Source organism: Crinia signifera, chromosome 2, assembly GCF_055691185.1.
Source record: "Crinia signifera chromosome 2, ASM5569118v1, whole genome shotgun sequence".
Taxonomy (NCBI): domain Eukaryota; kingdom Metazoa; phylum Chordata; class Amphibia; order Anura; family Myobatrachidae; genus Crinia; species Crinia signifera.
In genome coordinates, this window is record NC_139218.1 from 328,694,969 (window position 1) to 328,720,267 (window position 25,299).

General features: G+C 44.4%; 1 protein-coding gene across 4 annotated transcripts in view; it reads right to left on the reverse strand.

The window, feature by feature from the left end:
• ARHGAP9 (Rho GTPase activating protein 9) overlaps positions 1-25,299 on the reverse strand; it is a 113,310-nt gene that overhangs the window by 75,387 nt on the left and 12,624 nt on the right. For 2 of the 4 annotated variants that reach the window (XM_083169380.1, XM_083169379.1), the window contains exons 3-5: positions 22,654-22,910; positions 7,400-7,609; positions 5,190-5,261 (exon numbers count right to left, since the gene is read on the reverse strand). In XM_083169380.1, coding sequence (XP_083025506.1) covers positions 5,190-5,261; positions 7,400-7,609; positions 22,654-22,910 — 539 coding nt within the window. Of the gene's footprint in view, positions 1-412; positions 691-5,189; positions 5,262-7,399; positions 7,610-17,066; positions 17,183-22,653; positions 22,911-25,299 lie in introns of those variants that run through there. The other 2 variants (XM_083169381.1, XM_083169382.1) reach the window with 2 other exon arrangements.

Sequence of the window (25,299 nt, forward strand, 5' to 3'; positions counted from 1 at the left end):
TTGACACCAAGAACACGTGAAAAACTCATGGAAACCTTTTCATGTGTTGATTACTTTTGTGTCGACTTTTTGCTTGTCTATCTTTTCCCATGTCGACCTTGTGCATATTGAACTCATTTACTGTTAACCCTATGATCCACAGCCCTTGTAAATGATAACAAAATATATTATTTAAATTACAAATTTAGTCACAGCATCAACAGGTCACAAAAATATTGATATGATTGGTAGACAATCAATATATTATATACTATACACTTTCCATAAACCCACGTAAGTTTAAATTTAATAGAAACATGTGTCTTTTACAAAATATATTCATTCCTTAAAACAAATAGTACATAAATGAAATGCAAATCTACTAAGAATAGCACAAGAAAAGAAACCAAAGATCACCTGTCAGAGAACTTACAAATCCATAGCCCATATCAAAAAATACTTTCAGATATTCTTCTTCTCCGGGATCCTCTTGTGATCCTAATCTATACACAACTTGCTCCATGGTCCCACGGTAACGAGGAAGTGTAGGGATCGGAGCTGATGTAGTGGCTCAGCACTGAGCAGAAGGGGAAGGGCAAGAACTGCTGCAGGTTAGAATGAGGAAGAAGAATTCTACAAATGTAAAAGCTGCGAAAGAGCTGGCACTATGCAGTCTTACAGAGTCCAGCTGCATGTTGTCACAGCAGATATGACATGTTGGGCATGGTGCCATCCCACATTTGTTGTATCCAAGGTAATTATCTAACCATTCTGCAGCCTGGCAAAAGGTTTCTTCACCTGGATAATTGGAGACACATGCTTCCACAGTAATGGCATTTACATAGTTACATAGGGCCTTATTCTAGTTCACTCTTTCTGACAAAATCCTTCTTAGATGGACAAAACCATGTGCACTGCAGGTGGGGCAGATGTAACTTGTGCAGAGAGAATTAGATTTGGGTGGGGTTTTACTTCAAAGTGAGATCTATATTGCAGTGTAAAAATAAAGCAGCCAGTATTTACCCTGCACAGAAACAAAATAACTCACCCTGCAGTGTACATGGTTTTGTCCATCTAAGAAGGATTTTGGCAGAAATAGTGAACCAGAATAAGGCCCATAGTTAGTAAGGTTGAATAAAGATGTTCCACCATTGAGTTCAACCTGATAAATGGCACTGCACTCTGAGTCAAACTTGGCTTCCTTTTACCCAGGGCCTGATTAAAGGAGGGGTGACAGGGGCGGCCTTCCAGGGACCCCTACATACTATGGTTTTTAGAGTCCTCCAGTAGGTCAGCTGTTCATAAGCAGCAGCTTTAGGGGATCTCCTCCATTTACAGTAATTCATGGGACTGCCAGCGTGGGTGGTTCAGAGTCAGTGTCCTGCAGGATTTTACTTTACTAGACCACGAGACAGTGATCTGGCTGCGTCTGCTGCTCCGTCACACGCTGTCCCTGCTGCTGTGATGTCAGGTCGCTGTAGCGCCACCACCCACTGAACGCCTCCGGCCCCCCCTGCATAATCCCCTCGGTAACATGCGAGGGGATGTGTTCGCTAACAGGTTCCCTCACATGCGTCCGCTATCAGGAGAAATCATTCGATGGTCGCCGACCATCAAATGATTTCTGTCTCAACTGACTTTTATTTCCGTCAGCTGCCCACCCCTGGCAGGCATCAATCTGCCAGCGTTCCCATGGGAACGCCCAGCGTTTTCATGGGTACGTCCATAAAATGCTGGGCGTTCCCATAGACGAGCCTCGTTTCCATCCCCGTCCACCCTAGGCCCTCCCTCCCCGCAGCGAACAGCCTGGTGAGTGTGTAATTTGCCGAAGCCATTCGTTGCCATGGTCTGTACATGCGCAAATACACGCTTGCGCAGACATCGGCCCCTTCCGAATGTTGTTGAATCAGGCCCACGGTGCACTGTGAGACTAGTATTGGTCCTGCTGTGAGACTAGATATATGCAAATGCTCTTAAATTGGAACCAAAATGCAGAAGCTTCAAATTATTGCAGAATAGTTCAAACATTTTATTTATAGATTTTATTTTTGTGTAACGTGATCATTGAAATGAGTGGGCAGGGCCTATGTTACTTGCTGTGTAGTGGGATACAGCCATTTTCACTTTGCAAAGCTGGGTAGACACCTTCGAAAGGTGTGTCCCGGCATTGAGGTGATGTGGTTTAACAATACATCAAGGTATTTTCTTGAAAAAGATACATTGATAGGCTTCATTTACCCATGTTTGATGTGAGTTGGGTAAGCATCATGGTTCTCCAGTAATGTGTGGTGAAAGGGTATTCAGCACTTTATCTTCGAAGATTTGTGTTAAAGACGTACTTCACCATATATATTTCTTTACATTCTTCTTTACATGAATATTGTTTAGGATCCGATACGATTTGCCGGCGGTCGGGATCCCGGCGGTCGGAATCCCGACACTGGAATCCCGACCGCCGAAATCCCGACAAGGGGGGGACATGGATCGCCCCCCCTTGCGGGCTCGCTGCGCTCGCCACGCAGCGGGCCCGGTGCCTCGCTACGCTCGGCACGCTATTTTATTCTCCCTCTATGGGTGTCGTGGACACCCACGGAGGGAGAAAGTTTCGGGATTTCGGCGGTCGGGATTCCAGTGTCGGGATTCCGACCGCCGGGATCCTGACCGCCAGCAAATTAACTGCATCCCTTGTCTACATATGAAAATCTACATATGAGAATACATCAAAGAGCTCTGGAAGGAACTCCTATGAACATTGTCTCCACCAGGAGGGAGGTAGCATTACATATTTAGCGCCAGTGTGTCTCCAAGTTTAAAAAAAAATCTAAACAAACAAAAGTGACAATTTATAGTATAACTTAAATGTGTTAGGAGAAAATCAAACCATTTTATTGAAGGGGTTCTGTAAAGTAAACGCTCCCAAGCAGGAACAATGAGGTTTTTACCTGGTTTACCCTCCACAAGACTTTCATTGGGCTGCTCCCATCCTATTGAATGCCCTTCCACGCACAATAAGACTCTCCGCTAGCCTCCACACTTTCCAGTGTTCCCTGAAAACTCACCTCTTCAGGCAAGCCTATCATATTTAAGTTCTACACACATAACCCTCTGAGGCACTTATGTATTATATAGCTTCCCTTATGGACTTGTAACTTGGTGGGACTGCTATGCTATTACTGGTGCCTGTCCTTGTGTATCCCTCCTATATCCCTATAGATTGTAAGCTTGCAGCAATCCCATGTCTGTTGTTACCCAGATTCCCAGATCACTGTCTACAATTGTAAAGCGCAATGGAATCTGCTACAGTAAGAAACTGTAAATAAATAAATTGCACACCAGCAGCCATGTAGTGGCTGCTGGTGTGCAAAACACTTCCACAGAGGTGAGGAGCAGTGTTACCCTTTTATTATATAGGCAGAGGAAATATTCATATTAATAATATTTCCATACAAGTATGCACAGAATAGCAATGAAAGTAAACGTGTCAGTTAAGAGAATAGGCGTGGACACAAGTTTATCTCGTTATACAAAAACAACAGGGAAAGAATCGTTGGATATGTTCCACCAGACCGTGATCATGAGATGCGTTATCACTTCCTGGACAATTTGAAGATTCTATTGATTCTATCTATCTTGTGTGATGAAACCAATCCGAAAACAAAATTATATCAATTACAGTCCAAGTGGGCAGCATCTCAACAGTCAGAAACATTTATTAAGTACAGTAGTTGCACTGCAAATAAAATATTGTATATAGGTGCAAATCAAATGGCGTTACTCTTTTATTTACACATCTGTCCCTGTTATATACTATAGTTTCTATTGGGTTTTTCAAGGGAATGGATGTAACAAAACTCCTAAGGTGGCCATATACTACTGCGATTTACCATCTATTATCTTATGCCACCAGGAGAACCATATCGGCTCACATACAATAATACAATTGTTAGTTTTACACTAAAAAAAAATAACAAGGGGTGCGTTTTTCAGCCGACCTTGCAACGAGAATGTAACTCCCCATGGCAATGAGCATGTAACTCAACCCTGGCTAGAAGCATGCACCTTCCTCCTGGTTACAATCATGTAATATCCCCCCCCCCCCCTGACTACGAGCATGTAAACCCCCCCCCAGCTACAAGCATGCAACTCCCCCCCCCCCCCCCCTCCCAGCGACGAGCGTGCAACTTTGTAATTTTGATGGGAGACAAATAACCTACCAGTATATTTTTGGAATGTGGGAGAAAACCGGAGTACCCGGAGGAAAACCATGCAAGCAACGGGGAGAATATACAAACTCCACACAGTTAGGGCCATGGTGGGAATCAGACCCATGACCTCAGTGCTGTGAGACAGTAATGCTTACCATTACACCATCCGTACTGCCCAATTTATCACTTTACCAGGCTTAATACATCTGCCCCATTGTTACTCAGTTTCATGGAATGGGCCATTGGATGAATATTAGTATGTAGTAAGGGTGAATACGGCCTCAGTTGCTCATCTTTCCCAATGCTGCTGGAAGTGAGACCCACATTTTTTTTCTTTTGTAGCCTTACTTAAATTGACCCCCTGACGGTTGCCCCCACAGACCTCCCAACTGTCTGGACTCTAGCAGGACATTCCCACTAATTGCACACATTCACGTAGTCCCACCTCGCAGTGTCTCAAAGGTGAGGGGGGGTTGGCTGAGCCAGAGCAAAGGGTGATCCCTGAATAGATGCTGGGGTGCATGCGCATGGTATCAAAAAAGTGTAGTCAGATGAGCCCGGGGCTGCCCACCTGCTTAGGGAGCGCTGTGCACGCTCCTAAACTGCCGAAAATGGGGTTGTGCTGCAAGGCCATGCCCTTTACCCAGTTAAATGGCTGCACAATTTGGGAGGTTCAGTATGCAGATGGTCTCTCTACAGTATACTGTATGGCACAGTGACAGCACAACTGGGATACATATACATATGAGTTTGCACCCCACTGGCATCATTCATATTCCCCACTCCACATTGTCTTTTCAACAACAAACATTTGAGCTCAGTACAGAATGAGGGCCATATGAAATGTATCGGCAACACCAATAAGGAGATGGAAGTAGATAGAAGTACAAGTACTGTATGCCATGCTGTAAGCACAAATAACAAGATATTTTCTATGGTTCCGAATAGCCAAAATAGCATGTAAGAGAAAAGCCTGAAAACATAGTGCCCATTATCAGTCATTACCTCTGGCTGTAATGCGGATGCCGTCTCCTCATTTTCCTCAGATGACTCAAATTCTGTTGGAGGAACTACGGCCTGTTTGAAGAGAGTATCTAATTACATATGCAAGTCACATAATAAGAGGCAAAAAGAAATATTTCATCAGCCGATTAGGAAACACAATGCAAAACTATCTGGTTTCCTGACGCTAAAGGCCCCATACACTGGCCCCGATTTGTCCGAAGGACAAGTTGGACCAGTTTGCCCAGAGCCCCCCGGCTGCTCCCCGGGAGGCTCACATGTGATCTGGCACTTGATGCATACCTCCCAACTTTGGCACATCAGCAGGCGGGACGTTGCTGCTGCGCGCCGGAGGCACGTCGAAATTTTCGGGGGCGTGGCCTAATTCGGGGCGTGGCCTATACTTGCGTCTCTTGCGCGAGGCCACGCCCCCATTTTGCCGCTATGGGGGCATGACCCAGAGGCTCTGTGAGCCTCTAGCCATGCCCCCAGCCCCCTGGCTGCGGGAATAGACGCTGTGCGCATGCGCACAGCGTTTATTCCCCGCTGCTTAGCAGCTGACAGGGGGGGACTCCCAACAGCCCCCCCACACCGCGGGACACTGCCGCCCGCGGGTGGGACAGCGGGACAGGCCCTGACAATCGGGACTGTCCCGATAAAATCGGGACTGTTGGGAGGTATGCTTGATGTTCTATTTTTACATGCAATAAATCGCATGCCATTTATTGCATTTAGTTCTCCCGGGGAGATGCTGCGATGGCGGGGGTAGGGCAGCGGGGTCTGGCCAGCTGGTGGTGGTGGTGGCGGAGGGGGGCGGGCAGCGGAGACCGTTTGAGTGGCATTTTGCTGGGTGGCAGGATGCGGCTGCTGAGTCTCAGCTGGCCAGTCATTTCAAAATATTCAGCAGCCGCATCCCACCGCCCGGCAAAATGCCGCTACAAGCTCCAGCCTCCCAGCCACCTCCGCCACTTGGACGGACCCCGCTGCCCGCCCCCGCCACCACCACCAGCTGGCCAGACTCTACAGCCCTTCCCCGCAGCAGTGTCTACAAGGTTGACACCAACATGTAAACATGCAGAATACCCTCAAATGGGTGCCTAGATCTACTACCACTGTGCTCAGCACACATACAGTTCAAAATCGGAAGCCATGTGGATGTTAGAGTAGGAAAAAGCGCCCCCCCCCCCCCCCCCCAAAAATTAAAAAGTGAAAGAAATGTCGACAATTCCCAGGTCAACATTTTGCTTGTGTCGACATAATGTCAGTGTCAACCTAGTGCATTTCCACCTAGACACTGTCTACCTATCACCCAGATCCCTGTGAGAATTGCATGTGTCTTCCCCACGCACAGACAATATATAGCACATATAGAAGCGAAAAATGTGCATAATATGATGCAGTAAAACTAGGCTGCATGGAGGACAGCTTAACCCTTTGAGTGCCAACAGCTCTGCGAGAGATGCGCAAACTGTATGCTAAAAATGCTAACATCTCTGTGAGAGGTATGCAAAACATTGGCTAAAAATGCCAGTGGTGCTCACATTTGTTATATAAATTCAAATAAAAAATGTTTTAAAAAAATTTGCAATATTTATTCATTCTGAGGACATGTGCGATTTTGTGTTAAAAAATGAAGAACAAATTCCCCCTCCTGAGCATAACCAGCCTCGGGCTCATTGAGCCGGACCTGGTTCCAAAAATATGGGGGCGGTGTGATGCCAATTCATTAAATACCAACAGGACACATAGCACCAGTCTAGACAAAGATCCCTGTGGTGGATCGAAATGTCGACCAAGTATGATGTCCTGAAATGTCTGCCTAAGGAATAAAAGCGCACGTTGACAGTTTCTCTCTCTCTCTATCTCTCTCCCCTCTCCCTCCCCCCTCTCTCTTTCTCTCTCTCTCTCTCATTTTCAAAGGAACGTTCACCCAGGCCTCGAATAGCAGTCAATGTTTCAATTGCATTTATGCAATTTTCATCAGGACAAAAAAAAATATATATGTATTTTAGTAAGCCTGCTCGAAGCAAAAGATTTGAAAGCCAATAAGCTACCTTCTGTGTTTGTTCATGTGTGACAAAAATGTGTAGTTTCCCTCTCTGCCAGCAGATGGCAGTGTTTCTCATGGACACTACACATATATATACAGTACATGATATTATAGTGTTGCACAAAAATTTTATGAATCTAATCACACAGCCTGAGGTTCTTACTTTAGAATTCCTTGGAGGCTTCCATGTTTTCTCTTTAGTTTCTGTGTTAATAAAGAAGTTCCTGCCTGTCGTGGGGTCCACATGGCATTCCCAATTTTTGAAAACGTGGACCGGAGGACACGTGGGACTAGGAGGAGCACCTTTCCTCTTCTTCATATCCTCCAGATTATAGTAAACAGGAGTCTCCTGCATTGTGTTGGCCAAACTCACCTTAATAGAGTAAAAAGTACACAATTAATATTAATATAAATATATATATATATATATATATATATATATATATATATATATATATATATATATATATACACTTGTCCAAGGGATCGGCACTCGCACTCCAAAATCAGCTGCTCCGGGTGCCCTCCTAGATTAACAAATCATAGATAGTTGCGCAGCGGGCGGCACTCACAGAAATAAATACAAACGCAAGGGTTTAGCTTAAGCTAAACCCTTGCATTTGTATTTATTTCCGTGAGTGCCGCCCGCTGCGCAACTATATATTTATATATATATATATATATATATATATATATATATATATAAAGCTCCTCATTCACCCTAGCTCCCATTCAAAAACAGAATATAAAAGCAATATCACCCAGAATGTTCATAATATAGCTGCAGCTGGAAATATGTCAAATGAAAATACCATTCCACATGTTTGATTACAACAAAAAAGTATCTCTGATGCAATCTATATCGAAAAAGAATAAGGTTCAGTAACTGAATTACTAAAATTAACTTACTATCCAGTGTTGGACTGGCCCACAGGTTACAGGAGAAATCCCCAGTGGGCTCCGTCTGTGCACTTAAATGATACATTGTCATACTAATAGTGGGTTCACTTCTACAGACGCTACACCAAGATTCAGTAGGACACAACCCTGTCCACTCCTTATGTTGGCAACATGTTTTAACACAATGGGCCGTATTCAAATATTTACATGCCAGAAGCCACTAGAGGGTGATCAACGGAGCTGTTCAAATGTAACTCTGTTCTGCGCCCAAAGTGGCAAGCAGAAATAAGCAAAAAGTCACCTGTTTGAGCGCTCAGACATGACTTTTCACGTCGCGTCCATTTGTTTGGTCAGGGTTAGTCACTATGGCCCTTATTCAGATCTGATCGCAGTACAATTTTGTTCTCAAAGTGAGCAAAACCATGTGCCCTGCAGGTGGGGCAGATGTAACATGTGCAGAGAGAGTTACATTTGGTTGAGTTATTTTGTTTCTGTGCAGGGTAAATACTGGCTGCATTATTTTTACACTGCAATTTAGATTTCAGTTTCAACAAACCCCACCCAAATCTAACTCTCTCTGCACAAGTTACATCTGCCCCACCTGTTTTGCCCATTTTGTTAACAAATTTGTACTGTGATCAGATCTGAATAAGGGCCTATATGCGGCTAAACCCGACCTTAATGAGCGCGATAAAAACTGACATTTCAATATTTGGTAAGAAATCGCCATTTTTTGTTTTGTTTTATTAACTCTTTATTTATATAACAAGAGCTGAACAAACATACAAATAAAAGCAGGAATAAACAATTAACGAACAGCTCTTAAAAAAATAAATAAAACAAAGAGTAAAACAGGAAAGAAAAATAAATTAAATCAGAGTGGGAAAGGAAGGGGAGGGGAGAGGATTGGACAGAGATAACATAGCAGTATACAGATAATATATTGAATAACAGTGACAGAGAAATAGTGTACATGGGATGTTGAAGGATCGGGGAGGACCTAATGGTAAATTGTCAACGGTATTATAGTAAAAGCGAAACATACTACAAGATTTAAGTGAGAAGGGAGGAATAGGCCGAGATCCAAGGTTTCCAGATCAGATAAAATTTATGAGGACAATCGTGCAGGAAATATGTGATTCTCTCCATACTAGCAATGAACCAAACATAATTAATTAAAGCCTGGACAGTAGGAGGGGATGGTGATTTCCAATTCCTAGCTATTAAGAGATTTTGTGGCTGCCAAAATGTGGAAGAATAGTTTGTTAAATAGAGGGTCTAAATTGTGGAAAGGACAGGCCAGTGAAAAGGACCAGGGGTCTAGAGAAAGTGAAATGCCAGATAAGGAGTTTAACGTGCCAAGGACTTGGGTCCAAAAGGGGGTAATGGCAGGACATTTCCACCAGATGTGGAATAGGGAGCCTCTTTGTCCGCAACCCTGCCAACAAACTGGAGAATCAGAGGTAAACATCTGGGCTAATCTGTCAGGAGAATAATACCACCTATAATAAAGCTTATAGATGGTTTCTTTTGTGCGGGTAGATATAGAGCTCTTGGCGATGCCTTCCCTCACCTCTTCCCAGGTGGAGTCATCTGGCGGTGCGCCAAGGCCCCTTTCCCACTCCAGCTCATGGCGGGTTCATTTAGAAGCGGCGGTGATCAATATTGATTAGACTGTGGAGATTATACTTTTTTATATGGTCGGCTGCGTGCTTTATTTACCTGGGGAAGAGATTTCAGAAGGATGCCCTATGGTGCAGATCCATTGTGATGCACTGGGAAATGTTTAGCTGGAAAGCTTTGGGTCCTGGCATTCATGTGGATATTACTGCTCTTCATCAGTATTCCCTGAGGACAGGAGACCTTATTGTGGTCCACATGCAACGCTGCAAAAGTCTCCTTCACACTCCACAAGCATTAGATTCTACATGCCAGTCGCATAACCATTGTTACATGCACATGGGCAGTATGAATGGCGAGTCCCTGAGCGGCCATACAAGTGTGTTTAGCAGCATTACAAGTGGAGCGAGATCTGTAATAGCCTAGGACACCTAGAACCTTTAATAAGGACGTGGTGTTAAAGGTGTTTACTTGGCCTCCAAATTCACAATTTCAATCCAAACGAGCGTCTGTGGGATGTTCTGGAAAATCCAGTCTGATCCATGGAGGCCCCACCTCATAATTTAGGACTTTTGCTAATGTCTTAGTGTCAGCTACCACAGGATACCCTCAGAGGGCTTGTGGAGTCCATGTCTCAACAGGTCAGAGCTGTTTATGCGGCATTAGGGGGATCTACACAATGGGCCTGATTCAACAAGGATCTGTCCCCAGTTTATTTGCACCAAGGACCGATGGTGCTGCTCTGCGTATGCATACGGGCGTATATACGCATGTGCAGGGCCTGTACACCTCAGTTACCAGGTTCCTGACTTTTATATATTTATGGTATTGGCATTGGCGAAATTAAAGTAACGGTAGCAAGGTCTGACGCTCATCATGATTTATGTCCTTGTGATGGAGCGTAAGTTAGAGACACAACACATTGTCGTCACCACTATTTGGATGATGCAAATACTGTACCTTTGTAAATGCCTGTTATTTAAGCCAACAATTCTGCAAACATTAAGAATATATTAAAATATTACCTTTCATAGGCAAATGCAGGGGGGGGGGTGGGTTCTGGTTGCCCTGAAACCCTCCTCCTCTTGGCAAGTGCCTTAAATTATGACAACAATAGCACTGCTATATAATATGGTCAGTAGAGCTGCCACCACATCATGCCGTATAAGGGACAGAGCAGAGCAGCTGCACATGCCTAGTGTACCAGCTTCTTATATCACACTTACTGTATATGTGGATCATTCAAGCTGTTACCACTCCCCCAGACTCCTGTATTTACTCCAATGCATTGCAGAGTGGGAGATTTTGGATTACATTTGGAAACCCCCCTCTAAAAATCCTGCAATTGCCACTGTCTTTTGCTCCTAGGAAATGAAGGGGATTGTACAAATCACTGACAAGTAATACTATGGGCATATGTGTTAACTATCAAGTCCTAGACCTGATCATTCTAATTTCTTATCAACAACATTTGTGATTCCCTAAGATGCATTCATATCATACTTGCCTACATTTTTCAGCTCCCTTCCGGGAGAAGTCTGGTGGTGAAGTAATCAAGCACCGCCCCCATTCCAACGGACTACCACAATTTGCAGGCCTACAGAGAATGGGTGGGGTTAAAAACAGCCAAAATAATGCAATTTGCATAATTTTAGCCCCTCCCAGAAGCAGTTATTGATGACGGAGTTTGTTTCTAGGGCTGAGGGGATTTTCAGGAGCCTCCTGGTCGTTCCCGGGGGGTAGGTAAGTATGAGTCATATACAGATGCATACACTGAGGCTCCAGAGGTCATTGGCAGGGTAATTTTTGTAATATGTAGCCCATAGGCTAAAGCAGTTAACAAGATCTGAATGTGTCAGGGCCAAGCTTTGGTAAATCTGACTGCCTAGAAGTACCTTGGTAAAACCTATGGGGGCTGCTTTTGTTGTTGGAAATAAAGGGACTGCGGTAGATAATGGAGATACCTGCTGTGGTCCCTCAATAATAAATCCAGAGAACCTTCATATATGTAGCCCCCAAGACCCAGTACAGAAAGCTTCAGTGTTTCTGGCGCTGTATGTGACTCAATGACAACAGTTAATCAGAAAGTCCAAGGACAGATAGTATGATTTGTAATGTGAAGGGTTTATGATTTCACCTGAGCACTAGTCAAAGTTCAATACATTAAAAGATTACTACAGTATAACTTGTGTCGTAGCTGAAGTAAGGAAGTAAGGGAAATTTCCAGCAATTCAGAAAAATAACTACGTTGGTTGAAACCGAGGGATCCAGACGTCCAATCACAATCAGATACTGCTTTATTTATTATTCTACTAATTTGGCAAACTCTAATGAGGGCTTATAACCAACCAATCGACAGAGGTGACTCCCAACTGCCCGCTCCCCACTGCTGGCCATGGGTGGGACAGTCACAAGAAATCTTGACCGACCCACGAGAATTGGAAAGTCTGGATATCCTTGCAATGAAATAATGATCAAATAAGGTTTGCAGTAATAATATGGTTAAAAAAGGGGCAGACTGGATAAGCCACGAGGTTCTTATCTAACGTCATATTCTGTGTTTTTATATGTGGCTATATGTGGCTGTGTGTATGTTTCTGTGAGAATATATATGACTGTCTGCATGTATGGTTGTGTTTGTGTGTGTGTGTAGCTGCATGATGGGGGGGGGGGGGAAGGGTAGGGGGGGTTGTACATCATTGTCTGTGGTACTATCTATGACATACTGTACTGTATGAAAGGGAGCTGAGCAGTTCTAGGAAGGTGAACAACCACAAGTTATTTTTGCATAAGTGTAAAAGTAGAAAGGAGAAGGAACTGCACAGACGTAGAAAGCAAACAATGCTATTAGTGAATATTATGGCACAACAGCATTATGCTGCACGTGTGCTCATATAAATCAATGGAACAATCACTCCTCACAAAAAGAGACTTCACTTAAATTTGCAACCTATCTATAAACACTTATTTGCCAAATGGTTTTCCAAAAATCGCTCAGAAATGTAAAAAAAAAAAAAACCAACATATCTGTACAAACATCGATGCTCCTATCTTGGTTGATAGATCTCCAGTGTCTAGATAGACAGTACAGGAATTTTATGATTCCACACAGGGCTGAACCGAGGGTGTAGTAGTTATCAAAAAGCCAACTATTGCTGAGTGTACTGGGTAGCACACTCAGCAATAGTTGGGCATTCCCATGCAAATGTGGCCATGACACAGTGTGCCGGGGCAGGTGGCTGACGTCACATCAGACACTGCCTCTGCCTGTCACCCACTGCCTTTGCCTCAAATGTCTCTCCTCCTCACTCTTTGCCTGTCACCCACTGCCTCTCACTTTTACCATATTCCAGTCACCTGCTGCCTCTCCCCATCACCCTCTGCCAGCTTCTCAATGCCTGTTACCAAGCGTCTGTCACTCACTGCCTCTACCAGTCTCCCTCTGCACATTATCAACTGCCTCTGAGAAATGATAATGATGAGAAGGAATAATGATAAATGTGAAGGAGGAATGATAATAATGCAGAGGAAGGCCTTTACAGCTGTGTTTATTAGGGTCTCTGCTGTTTCACAATGTGTAACATGTATAAGTGGCTCAGCTGTGGTGTTGTGTGTTTATAAAGGGCTGTACTATTGCACAATGTGTAACATTTATAAGTGAGCTACTGTGTGGTGTGGTGTAATGTGAATAATGGGCACTACTGTGTGGTATAACATGTATAAGGGGTACTATTGTGTGCTGTAATGTGAATAAGGGGCACTACTGTGCTGTGTAATGTGAATTAAAGACAATACTGTGTGGTATAATGTTAATAACAGACACTACTGTGCTTTGTACTGTGTATTACGGCTAATACTGTGTGTTGTAATGTTAATGGTTTGCAGAGCCGGCCTTAGGCATAGGCAAATTAGGCAATTGCCTAGGGTATTTGGAATGCCTATGGGGCATCAGCAGCTTCTGCTGATTAAAATGGTATGCAGCATGCCTATATTCTGTGTGTGAGTGAGGCTGTATCTGCTTATGAAATAGTGTATTCATGGAAATCAATGTAACATAGCATTCTGTATGCAGGTACAGCCACAGTGGCACACAGAATATAGGCATGCTGCATATCATTTTAATCATTGGAAGCACCTTGTGTGTGCTGGTCATAACAATGCAAATAAGACGAATTTTCAGCAAAAAAAGGCGCCCAACATTAGCAGAACTGGCCAGAAGCTGCATGGCCTATTGAGTCAAGATGTATGAGGAAACATCTGTATCCAAGCAGAGGCAGAGGTCACAGTGTTAGCGGCTGTGCGAGTGCTGTCTGCGGGTGGGTTGGTTGTGCAAAAGTGTTCGGCATATGTGTAAGGGGCATTATGTGTGTCATGTATACACGCATTATTAATGTGCGACATATGTGTAACAGGCATTATGTGTGTCATGTGTATAAGGGCATTAATAATGTGCAACATATGTGTAATGGGTATTATGTGTGTCATGTGTATAAGGGCATTAATAATGTGCAACATATGTGTAAGGGGTATTATGTGTGTCATGTGTATAAGGGCATTAATAATGTGCAACATATGTGTAAGGGGCATTATGTGTATGAAGGGCATTAATAAAGGTTGGTATAATGTGAAAGGGGCATTATGGTTATAAGGACATTAATAATGTGTGTCATGTGTAAGGGGCATTACTGTGTGGTATTATCAGGGGTGCCGAGAGAAAGGGGTAGGGGGTACAAATTACCCAGGCCAAAGTCTGATGGAAGGGCCCAGTGGGGGCTCCGGACCCCCTCCCCTTAAGTGACAGCAGCAGCTGCAGCTCTTCTCCTCTGCCCAGCACACACTGCTTTGTGCTGGGTTGCAGTGTGGCCATGGAGGTGCTTAAAATACAATATTTTCTCAGGATTTTTTCTAAGGGTATAATGTGAATAATGTGAGGAGTAATGTACATAAGGTAAAGTGGTACTACTGTGTGATGTAACGTGAATAAGGGACACCATCACATGATATAATGTGAATAAAGTTGCACTACGGTGTGGCATAATTTGATTTGGGGGTACTATTGTGTGGCCATGCCCCTTCCCAGCAAGAACACACCCCTGTTTGGGCTGCGCACCAAATGTGTGCGCTGTTTCTATTAAAACAATTGCGGGTAGGGGCACCAAAATGATGACTGCTATGATGAGAGTTGATGGTGCTGGAAAATGGGAGCAGGGTGAGAGGCGGAACTAGTGGCGGTGCTAGGGGGCACCAGCCAAAATCTTGTCTAGGGCATCATTTAGGCTAGGGCCGGCTCTGATGGTTTGAATATGGAGGGGGGGGGGGGGGGAGAACACCAATTATTTTTCTGGCACAGGGCACCACTGCTTCTATCTAAAATATACATGAAATGCAACTAGAAATACAAGGGGTATCAAATGAAGATAATGTTACAACATCATTTGTGTGCATGATATGTTACCATCTATGGAAGTTTCGTCAACACTACCTGTTGCAATATGTTTAACATAAACTATTACAGGCTGAAATTTTAACTGTGCAATCTGCCCGTTATCCCAGCACATGTGTTGTTTACCATACAGGGGCATACACTAGAAATCATTGGTAATTAGGGCTTGTTCTCCTTACGAAGTCTTCTGCAAACTCGTTCATCTATAGCTCCATGCAATTAATTGAATAGCGGTAAATTGAAAACTGTAGCTCCAGGCTCACTTCCCATGGTAATCGTTGGGGCTAATTTAATATGCCTATCATCTACATACCACGGGGAATGTACCATGATCTGCATTCAACCAACCAAATTCTAGATATCATTTATCTAGTACATTCTGTCAAATCATGCATACAATCTGATACTATAGACTGGTTTACGGTCCTTAGGTCGACCACTGATAGTCAACATTGCTTAGGTCGACACCTGAAATAGGTCGACATGGATGGATGTTCGACACAAGCAATAGGTCGATGATGGCTAGGTCGACAGTCTAATGATGAACATGGGTTTTTACCAAATAAATTGAGCCGACGCGTGCCAACAGGCGGTATTTCATGCCCTTCCATCCACTGGGACGCAGCGAGCCATGCAAGGGGACGCAGTGCACCAATATGGTGTCCATGTCGACCATGTCGATATTTGGGACAAAATTAAAAAAAAAACCTCATGTCCACCTTTTGACTGTCGACCTAGCCATTGTCGAATGAATGCTTAGGTCGACCTTAGGCATGTCGACCGTAGGCATATGGACTTATTTCAGGTGTTGACCTAAGCCATGTCGACCTTCAGTGGTCGACCCAATGCATGTCGACCCAGGTGTGCCGACCGAATGACCCATACCCTTATAGACCACCTTGGCCAATTACGTGTATACTGTTCCTTCTACTAGCTTGTGCCTGATATCAGACCTGTACAGTACCATCATGTATGTACAGTACCATCCTAGTCTACTATCTAGGCTGCATACTCATCCTCTTGTTTGTGTAATTCCAGCCTACCAGTTGCATGTAGTCCAATTCTGATCTGTCACTGGATTACCAAACTAGCTAGTCCCCTGCATACCCTTCTGATTCAGCTTCATACTGTACCACTTATTAGATGTGTGCAACTATGATCCAGTAGTTATGGACAAAGTAATCTTCTTGATAATTGGAAGTATACAAATAACAGAGAGAAAAGAATGACCAGGAACAGGTCAAACTTCTGGCCAGTCGGGATGACGTGCGGTCGTAAGCAGAGTATACTGTATATAGATTGTATGTGTTTTAAGCACATACGACCGATCAACCATACGCCCTGCGTACAATCTGCATCGTATGCAGGTCGCTCTAACGTATGGTCAGGTTAAGTCTATACCAGTAAATGTACAAAAAGATCCTTAAAGTTAGCAGATATCATAGTATAGTATACATAGCCAAGGTCAGGTAGTACAGGTAGCAGGTAGCAGGCAGCAGAAATCAAACAGCAATTCACTAGTAAATGCACAGCATGTATCAGCCATGTAAAATGAGAACTCTATTGCTGACACATGGAGGCTCTGCGCACCTTAAGATTTAAAATATCAAAAGCCAATCAGAACCCTCCTTAGGAGAGTTGTCTGAATTTAGCCATTTGAACGCAGCATCCTGGGTGCTTTTTGCTGAGCATCAAGGACGCTGCACCTGGGTTTACAGACAGTAACATGACCACACTTCCATCAGTAAAGATTCCCTGCATGTTTTACAGTTACAGCTCCCAACAACACATACATGCAAAAGTCCCTCCTGGTACACACCAGCTCATGCAGCAAGATCAGACATTACCTAGAGGCGAACAGTTGTACCTGTAAAGTGCAGACAGTCATCAGGTTGTAAGCAGGCGTTACATTGTACATGTCCGGAGCTCAGCTTTCCCTTGTGGTCTACATTTCCATTACTGGCCTATCACCGCCTTGCTATATCCTGTTCCCCTTCTAAAAAGAGGAACTGTTATACAGAATTTTGCAAGGAGAGTGTAAAACAACAACACTAGCCTCCTTTCATTATGCTTCTACTTACACAGCTTGTACTGTCAAAGGGCCCAATTCTTAGTTGCACGCAGGTCCGAAAGCAGATTAATTACAATGAGAATGCTAAGGTGACTATATCTATGTAATGCACCATTATCATATGCCTCGTCTCTGCTATCCTTGTGGCACTTACACCAACCCTATGCTAGTTGCAATAGTCTTGCCCTGAGAGGTCGACTAAGGTCGACATGCATTAGGTTGACCACTGAAGGTCGATGGGCCATAGCTCAACACATGAAAAAGATCGACATGGCTTAAGGTCGACAGGACCATTAGGTCGGCACAAGCATTAGGTCGACATTGGGAAGATTTAAAGGCAAAAGGTCGACATGGGTTTTTTTCCCCGGATGTCCAAACAGTCGATATGGACACCAAAGAAGCTTCACACCTCGCTATTCTTGGCACACTATTACAGTATATTTTCCCTCTGCGCCCTAGTGGATGGTAGGCCATGAAATACCGCCTGTCAGGACATGTCAGTCAAAAAACTGACAGTTGACCTAGTGACCGTATACTGCCGTGAGCATGTGCGTGACTCAGGATACGGGGCTTTTTTCCTGACACTCCCAGAAAACGGTTGGTTACCACCCCGCACGTCGGCTTCATGTCAATCACCTTGCTACCGGCCAGCGATTAAAAAAATGAAAAGGGTTTCATCGAGGAATCCCGACTGCTCCCTCGTGGGGGTCCAGCGTGGTGAGCGCAGCGAGCGCGCAAGGGGCTTCATTGTGCTCCCCCCGCTGTGCAGTCGGGATTCCGACGTATGAGTAATGACTGTGGGAATCCCGACTGTCGGTGAAATATACCACACCCCGGCCTCAGGCATGCGTACTATGGCCTGTACATATGCTTAGTCTATCAATAATCACCCGGCCTTGGATCAGGTCTGAATCAGACCCATGATGTAACCATGGCAACACAATCCATCACTCCTATGAGACAGTTCCATTCCGGTATCCAGATGGCTAACAATGTCTAGGTCAACATCAAAATGTCTACATGCAAAATGTTGACTTTGATAAAAGGTCAACATAAGCAGATGGTCAACATGGAAAAGGTTGAGACATGGAAACGTCGAGGTGAATCAAGCCATGCAAGGGGGTGCGGTACACTAACTGGGGGTCCAGATGCTCAGGTGCTGACATTGACAAAAAAAACATGAAAAACTCATGTCGACTCTTTCCATGTCTATGGAAAAAGCCCCTGAGTCTGTTGACCGATGGTGTATTTGTGTGTATACAGTATGCCTATCCACCCATGTTTTGCACTTCTATTTGACATAACACTCCAGTGTTTGTTTATGTCTCTATGCATGATACGGTCATTGGGTCACCAGCATGATGGTCGAGTATTAAGTCGACATGCATTTAGGTCCAAATGATCCATACCCCTCTATGCAGACAAGCTTAAATCAGCTGAAGAGGGAGATTAGCAGAGGGAAGTATACACTAAGGCAGAGGTTCCCAAAAGCGGGCCTCAAGGCACCCCAACGGTCCAGGTTTTAGGTATATCCATAGCTCAGCACAGATGGTTAAATCAGACTGACTGAGTAACTAATTAAGTCACCTGTGGCCAGGCATGGATAAACTTAATACCTGGACCGTTGGGGTGCCTTGAGGACCGCGTTTGGGAACCTCTGCACTAAGGTAAGTATGTGGTTGCTTTATTGCCACATGTAGTGGTAAGTAATACTATAAGTTACCAGTTTTCAATACAATTTAACAAAAGCTTCTTCTAGGGGGGGCAAGTTTGAATCAGAGATGCTTAATGCACATGAGCGGTCATTGGACAATGCATCTTCAATAGGGATGGCCATTGAACATAAATGCTTTAAAATCATCGATGGTCTATGACCAATGTGAAATATTTTAGCTATTGATGGGGGTGAATCAGATGGTTTCCCACCATTGATGATGCACAAGCTAAGCTCCGCCCCTGACACTCGCTCAGAGAACAGCACCCGGGCTCTCATTAGACCACAGCCCACTGAATTGTAAAGCAGGGGTGTCCATTGGTGGGTTAAACCAGGGCCGCCGACAGGGGGGTGCTGTGGGTACAGCTGTCCCGGGCCCCGGCCTCTGGAGGGGCCCTGGCAGCTGCCCACAGCGCCACGGTGCCACCCCCGCGGCTGGACACCTCCCCCACCCGGCGGTCCCCCAGCTCAGCCTCAGTGATAGTATACCGTGGGGCATGACGGGGCTAGTAGTTCTAAGAGTTTCTGCTGCTTCCAGCGATTCTGCTAGCAGGCAGCACTAGCAGGGCAGAGCGGGACACATGGCTTAGAGCTGGCGGCTGCGGTTTTTCCACGGAGTTCGGAGGGAGCGATGGAGGACGCTGAGCAGGCCAGGAGACAGGTAAGGCACCCAATGTATGACATAATGCGGACGCAACCCGGGAGGGGAGGGGGGGTTAGCGGGGGAACCCGGACTTAAGGTCAGTCCCGGGCCCCGCAAATCCTAGTGGCAGCCCTGGGTTAAACCATCGATGGTTCTCTTGCAGATGGTTTCACCCCATCGAGGTTACCTATCAAAGGCTCTGGGCTGGTATATAAATACATAAGTGATGGCTCTGGGCTGGCATATAAATACATAAGTGGGGGGCACTGGGCTGGCATATAAACACATAAGTGATGGCTCTTGGCTGGCATATAAATACATAAGTGGGGGGCACTGGGCTGGCATATAAATACATAAGTGGGGGGCACTGGGCTGGCATATAAATACATAAGTGGGGGGCACTGGGCTGGTATATAAATACATAAGTGGGGGGCACTGGGCTGGCATATAAACACATAAGTGATGGCTCTGGGCTGGCATATAAATACATAAGTGGGGGGCACTGGGCTGGCATATAAACACATAAGCGATGTCTCTGGGCTGGCATATAAACACATAAGTGATGGCTCTGGGCTGGCATATAAATACATAAGTGGGGGGCACTGGGCTGGCATATAAATACATAAGTGAAGGCTCTGGGCTGGCATATAAATACATAAGTGGGAGCTTTTGGCTGGCATATAAACACATAAGTGAAGGCACTGGGCTGGCTTATAAATACATAAGTGGGGGCACTGGGCTGGCATATAAATACATGAGTGGAAGCACTGGGCTGGCATATAAACACATAAGTGGGGGCACTGGGCTGGCATATAAATACATAAGTGGGGGGCACTGGGCTGGCATATAAATACATAAGTGGGGGGCACTGGGCTGGCATATAAATACATGAGTGGAAGCACTGGGCTGGCATATAAACACATAAGTGGGGGCACTGGGCTGGCATATAAATACATAAGTGGGGGGCACTGGGCTGGCATATAAATACCTAAGTGGCAGCACTGGGGTGTTATAGAAATACATAAGTGGGAGCACTGGCATACCTCCCAACATGGCCCATGCCAGGAGGGACAAACTACTCTGCTTCTGGACTTTCCTCTTAAGGTCCATACACACTGGGCGACTATGCCCACCATGTATGGACAGCGATGATGTCAATCCTCGCTGCGGGGAAAGATGCTCAGTGCATACACACTGAGCGGCTTTCCCCCTGCCCGGCGCTGATGGAGGGGGGGAGGATGGCGTTGCATAGCGCAGAGCTATGCAAAGCCATCCTCAACGTCGCTCATCTGCTGGTATAACCAGCAGATGAACGGCTTCCCCTGGTGATGATGCGGGAGAGTGTAGCAGCGCTCACCGCTCATCGTTGGAGCATACACACTGTGCGGCTTTGAGCTGAAAGCCGCTCAAACAGGCTGTTTTGAGTGGCTTTCAGCTAAAAGTCACCCAGTGTGTATGGGCCTTTAATGTATGATTGCCATCATCTGTTTTTGAAAAGGTTAACCATACTTGCCTACCTGACCCTCTCCATGAAGGAGAAAATGCTCTGTTCCTGGACTTCCCTGGTAATGTAGGATTGCCATCACCTGTGGTGAAACACCTTTACCCAGCTCCCCACAGGTGATGGCAATCCTACATTACCAGGGAAGTCCAGAAACAGAGCATTTTCTCCCGCATGGAGAGGGTCAGGTAGGCAAGTATGGTTGGCATATAAACACATAAGTGATTGCTCTGGCTGGCATATAAACACATAAGTGGGGGCACTGGGCTGCCGCTGGTATATAAATGTGCAGTATGAATGGTGTAATGCAGGGTTGCCTACCTGACCCTTTCCTTCAGGGAGAAAATGCTCTGTTGCTGGACTTCCCTGGTAATGCAGGATTGCCAACACCTCCTCACAGAATCACAAGTGAAGTAATTGGCTCGACCTGTTGATCTTTGAAAATGTTTCAGCTAGTAATAAGTGCACCTGTGCAGCAGCTAGGTTGTCTGGAAAATGTGAACTGTTGGTAGCACTCGAGGACCGTAGTTGGCTACCACTGGTTTAAACTATTGTTTTAAAAATAATATACTCCAATGGTTTAAATTTAATATACACAAGCCATACCTCTCAGCATGACTCATTAAAGGGTAACAATCCTCTCTACCAGGACTTCCCTTTAATTTGTAAATGCAATCACCTGTGTTAAAATGTCTTTATTATAAATGAAATAAATAAAAACAGGAGAACCCAATTACATATTGAGAGGAAAGTCCTGATAAGGAGCATTTTGGGCTTAATTCAGATCCACTCTGAAGGGGCCGAAGTCAGGGACTGTGCATGTGCATGTGCATGTGCGTATTTGCGCATGTGCAGCCTCTCTGTGCAAATGCATTTGGCGAGTATCACCCTTGGCGAGGTGTTTGTACAGGTAGGGGAGGGAAGGGGGCGGCATCAGGGGAACACCCAGTGTTTAAACGCAGGTGGGGCGATTCCTGCACGGGCCCGCCCCCTTTTAATGGATAGCGGCTGTAATAAAAGTCCATTTAGACTGACTTTTATTACCGAAGGCAGAGAAATAATTAGATGGTGAGGGAACATCAAATGATTTCTCCTGCTAGCGACCGCCTGAGACCGGATGTTTTAGCGAACACAACCCCTCCCATTCTACCGAGGGGATTCGGGACGGCGGGAAGCGCTTACACGCTTGCTAGGCTGTCTAGCGAGTGTCTCTGAATCAGGCCGTTTGTCCCTCCTGGAATGGGTCATGTTGCGAGGTATACACAATCTAACATACCCCCCCCCTAGGGTAGTAATCCCTTAAATGCCCCGGGCCCCCCAAAGCCTTAATCCTGCCCTGGCAATACCAGACATGAATTCTGTGTGATACCATTTGTACTATCAAAGCTCATTTATATGGTTTTATTCTCAAGACAAAATCAAATAAAGCCACCATTTAACATGTACATGTATCAAGGGCTAGTGAGTCAATAGGCAATCACAAAGAGATGCAATAAAACAATAATTAAGGATGCGCCGCACTCACCTTCTCAGAGGCACACTTTTGGAATGTGTCTTTCTGCTTTTCACTTTTAGGGAACTGTCCGTGCCAAGAAGAACTAAGGGAGAAGCTGGCAGACTTTTTATGTGCTCTCGTCATACTGGTTGCTAAAATCTTCCTTTCAGATTCTTTCTTTGGTGAATCTTCACCATTCTTGTTCATTAAGTATTGTTGTTCCATTGTAGAGGGAACACAAAGAGAAGCCGGCAGGTTATCCTGGGATCTATGAAACAGTTTGGATCCTGTTTAATGAGAGAAGACAAAATAACTATTACATACCTAGAAAACAGATCAGATCAAAGTTTGATCATCAAACCCCAAACGTAAAAGCCAGTGATTGTCAGGAGCTGGCGTGAGTCCAGTAAGATATTCATTAGATGTAAAGTTGCAATATATTTTTGAGAAAAAACAGGTTTGTTTTATCTTTAAATGAATTACCGCTCTGGGGGGGTATTCAATCTTGGATCTTGGAACGTACTGACAGTCGGAATCCTGACCCGTTTTTCGCTCTGCTCGACAGAGACTCAACAGGAGGAATTCAATGTTCAGAAAATGTGGTGTGTGGTGCCTAATCAATAGCTACTGGCACAGGGTTGTCAGACCCTAATTAGATATGAAAGATTAAATAATAAAAGTGTTCCAGCGCTAGCTGTCCCAATTACTAGACAAGACGGTTCTCAATGAAAATACACAATTTAGCTGCTAAACATCTTGCTGACATCCACTGGCATCCTTCGAATCATCTGGATCAATTCAATCTTGGGATACCTGTATGATCCCTAATTATTCCAGTATACAGAGGAAGATCATCTAAATGGGAGGTTAGAGCACTTGAAATCATAGGGGAACACCAGAACTATTGTGTCAACAAATCTCTGGATTGGATAGAAACCGATTGGATGGTAATAGTCAGTTTACTTTGTCAGCCATTTTCATTTTCATTCTAAACATCACGCCCAATATCCCTGTGATATATTATTTTAATATTGCGCATTGACTATTAATGTCTAATTTGTCACCTGACGTTTTTTAGTTAATAAATTGTGTATTTTCATTGAGAACCGTCTTGTCTAGTTATTGGGACAGCTATTTAAGGAATTCAATGTTCCACCTGTTGAGTAGCGAAAGGTGAGAGCGTCGGCGAAAACATCCATGGATTATTGAGAAACGGTTGTGAAATGGACAATCCACGGCCGTTTCCAGCAAAACATTCGAATTGATTAAAAGACGGATCTGGTTTGTCGAAATCCACCTTCTATGCTGTTGGAAAAGGCAGCATTGAATAGACGGTGGGCGCTATTTCCCCTGTCGGTAATAGCACCCGTCATTGAATACCACTTTAAAAATGCAGTGACTACAGTACCTCATTGGAATCACAACAATTTAGCCTGTCTTTTTAAATAAAACATTTGATAGTAGTGGTTTTATCTTGCATAAATGATTTAAGCGCCCAAATGACATCACAAAAATAAATGTATTACATATTTATTTAAATGGGTGAATAAAAACATATGACTTTCTATGTTGCTCAGCTTTAGATGCCTTCATTTTGGGTTGTTGTGCATTGTCTAATCATCGGGCTGCTCCCATCCTATGGAATGTCTTCCACGCACAGTAAGCCTCTCCACTAGCCTCCAAACTTTCAAGCGTTCCCTGAAAACTCACTTCTTCAGGCAAACCTATCATATTTAAGCTCTACATGCATAACCCTCTGAGGCACTTATGTATTATATAGCTTTTCTACTGGACTTGCAACTTGGTGGGACTGATATGCTATTACTGAAGCATGTCCTTGTGTTTCCCTCCTATATCCCCATAGACTGTAAGCTTGCAGCAGGGCCCTCTAACCTCCAAGTCTGTCTGTTGTTACCCAGTTTGTTTTATCACTGTCTACAATTGTAAAGTGCAACAGAATCTGCTGCGCTATAAAGGGAACTGTAAGTAAATAGATGCCCAGCGTAGTTCAAATTACTCTGGAGTGCACCTTCCAAAAAAATCAGCTGCCAAAGTTTATTTATTTATTATTATTTACCAGTTATTTATATAGCGCACATATTCCAAAGGGCTTTACAGAGAATGTTTGGCCATTCACATCAGTCCTTGCCCCTGTAGAGCTCACAATCTATATTCCCTACCACATGTACACGCACACAAAGACATTGTAGGGTTAATTTTATTGAAAGCTAATTAACCTACCAGTATATTTTTGGATTGTGGGAAGAAACTGGAGGAAACCCACACAAGCATGGGGAGAATATAAAAACTCCACACAGTTAGGGCCATGGTGGGAATCCAACACATGACCTTGGTGCTGTGAGGCAGTAATGCTAACCATTACACCATCCGTACAATTGTCTCAGCAAAAGTCAGACCTCCTACACCTTTAGGAGACTACAAAAGCAGCCTTTTTTTGGAGGGGGTGGAAGTGTTTACCTGAAAATAAAGTACCCTCAAATGTATCTAAATAGGACAGCATCAGATATCGGTCAGCAGACCGCACATGTAGTGCATGCAGCTCCCTAAGTATCATATTGAACCTTGTATAAACACATATATACAAAGTGAACACATTTATTTTATGAACTCCTATTTTGATTTTGCTCGTCATCTATATTTCAGTACATCTCCTCA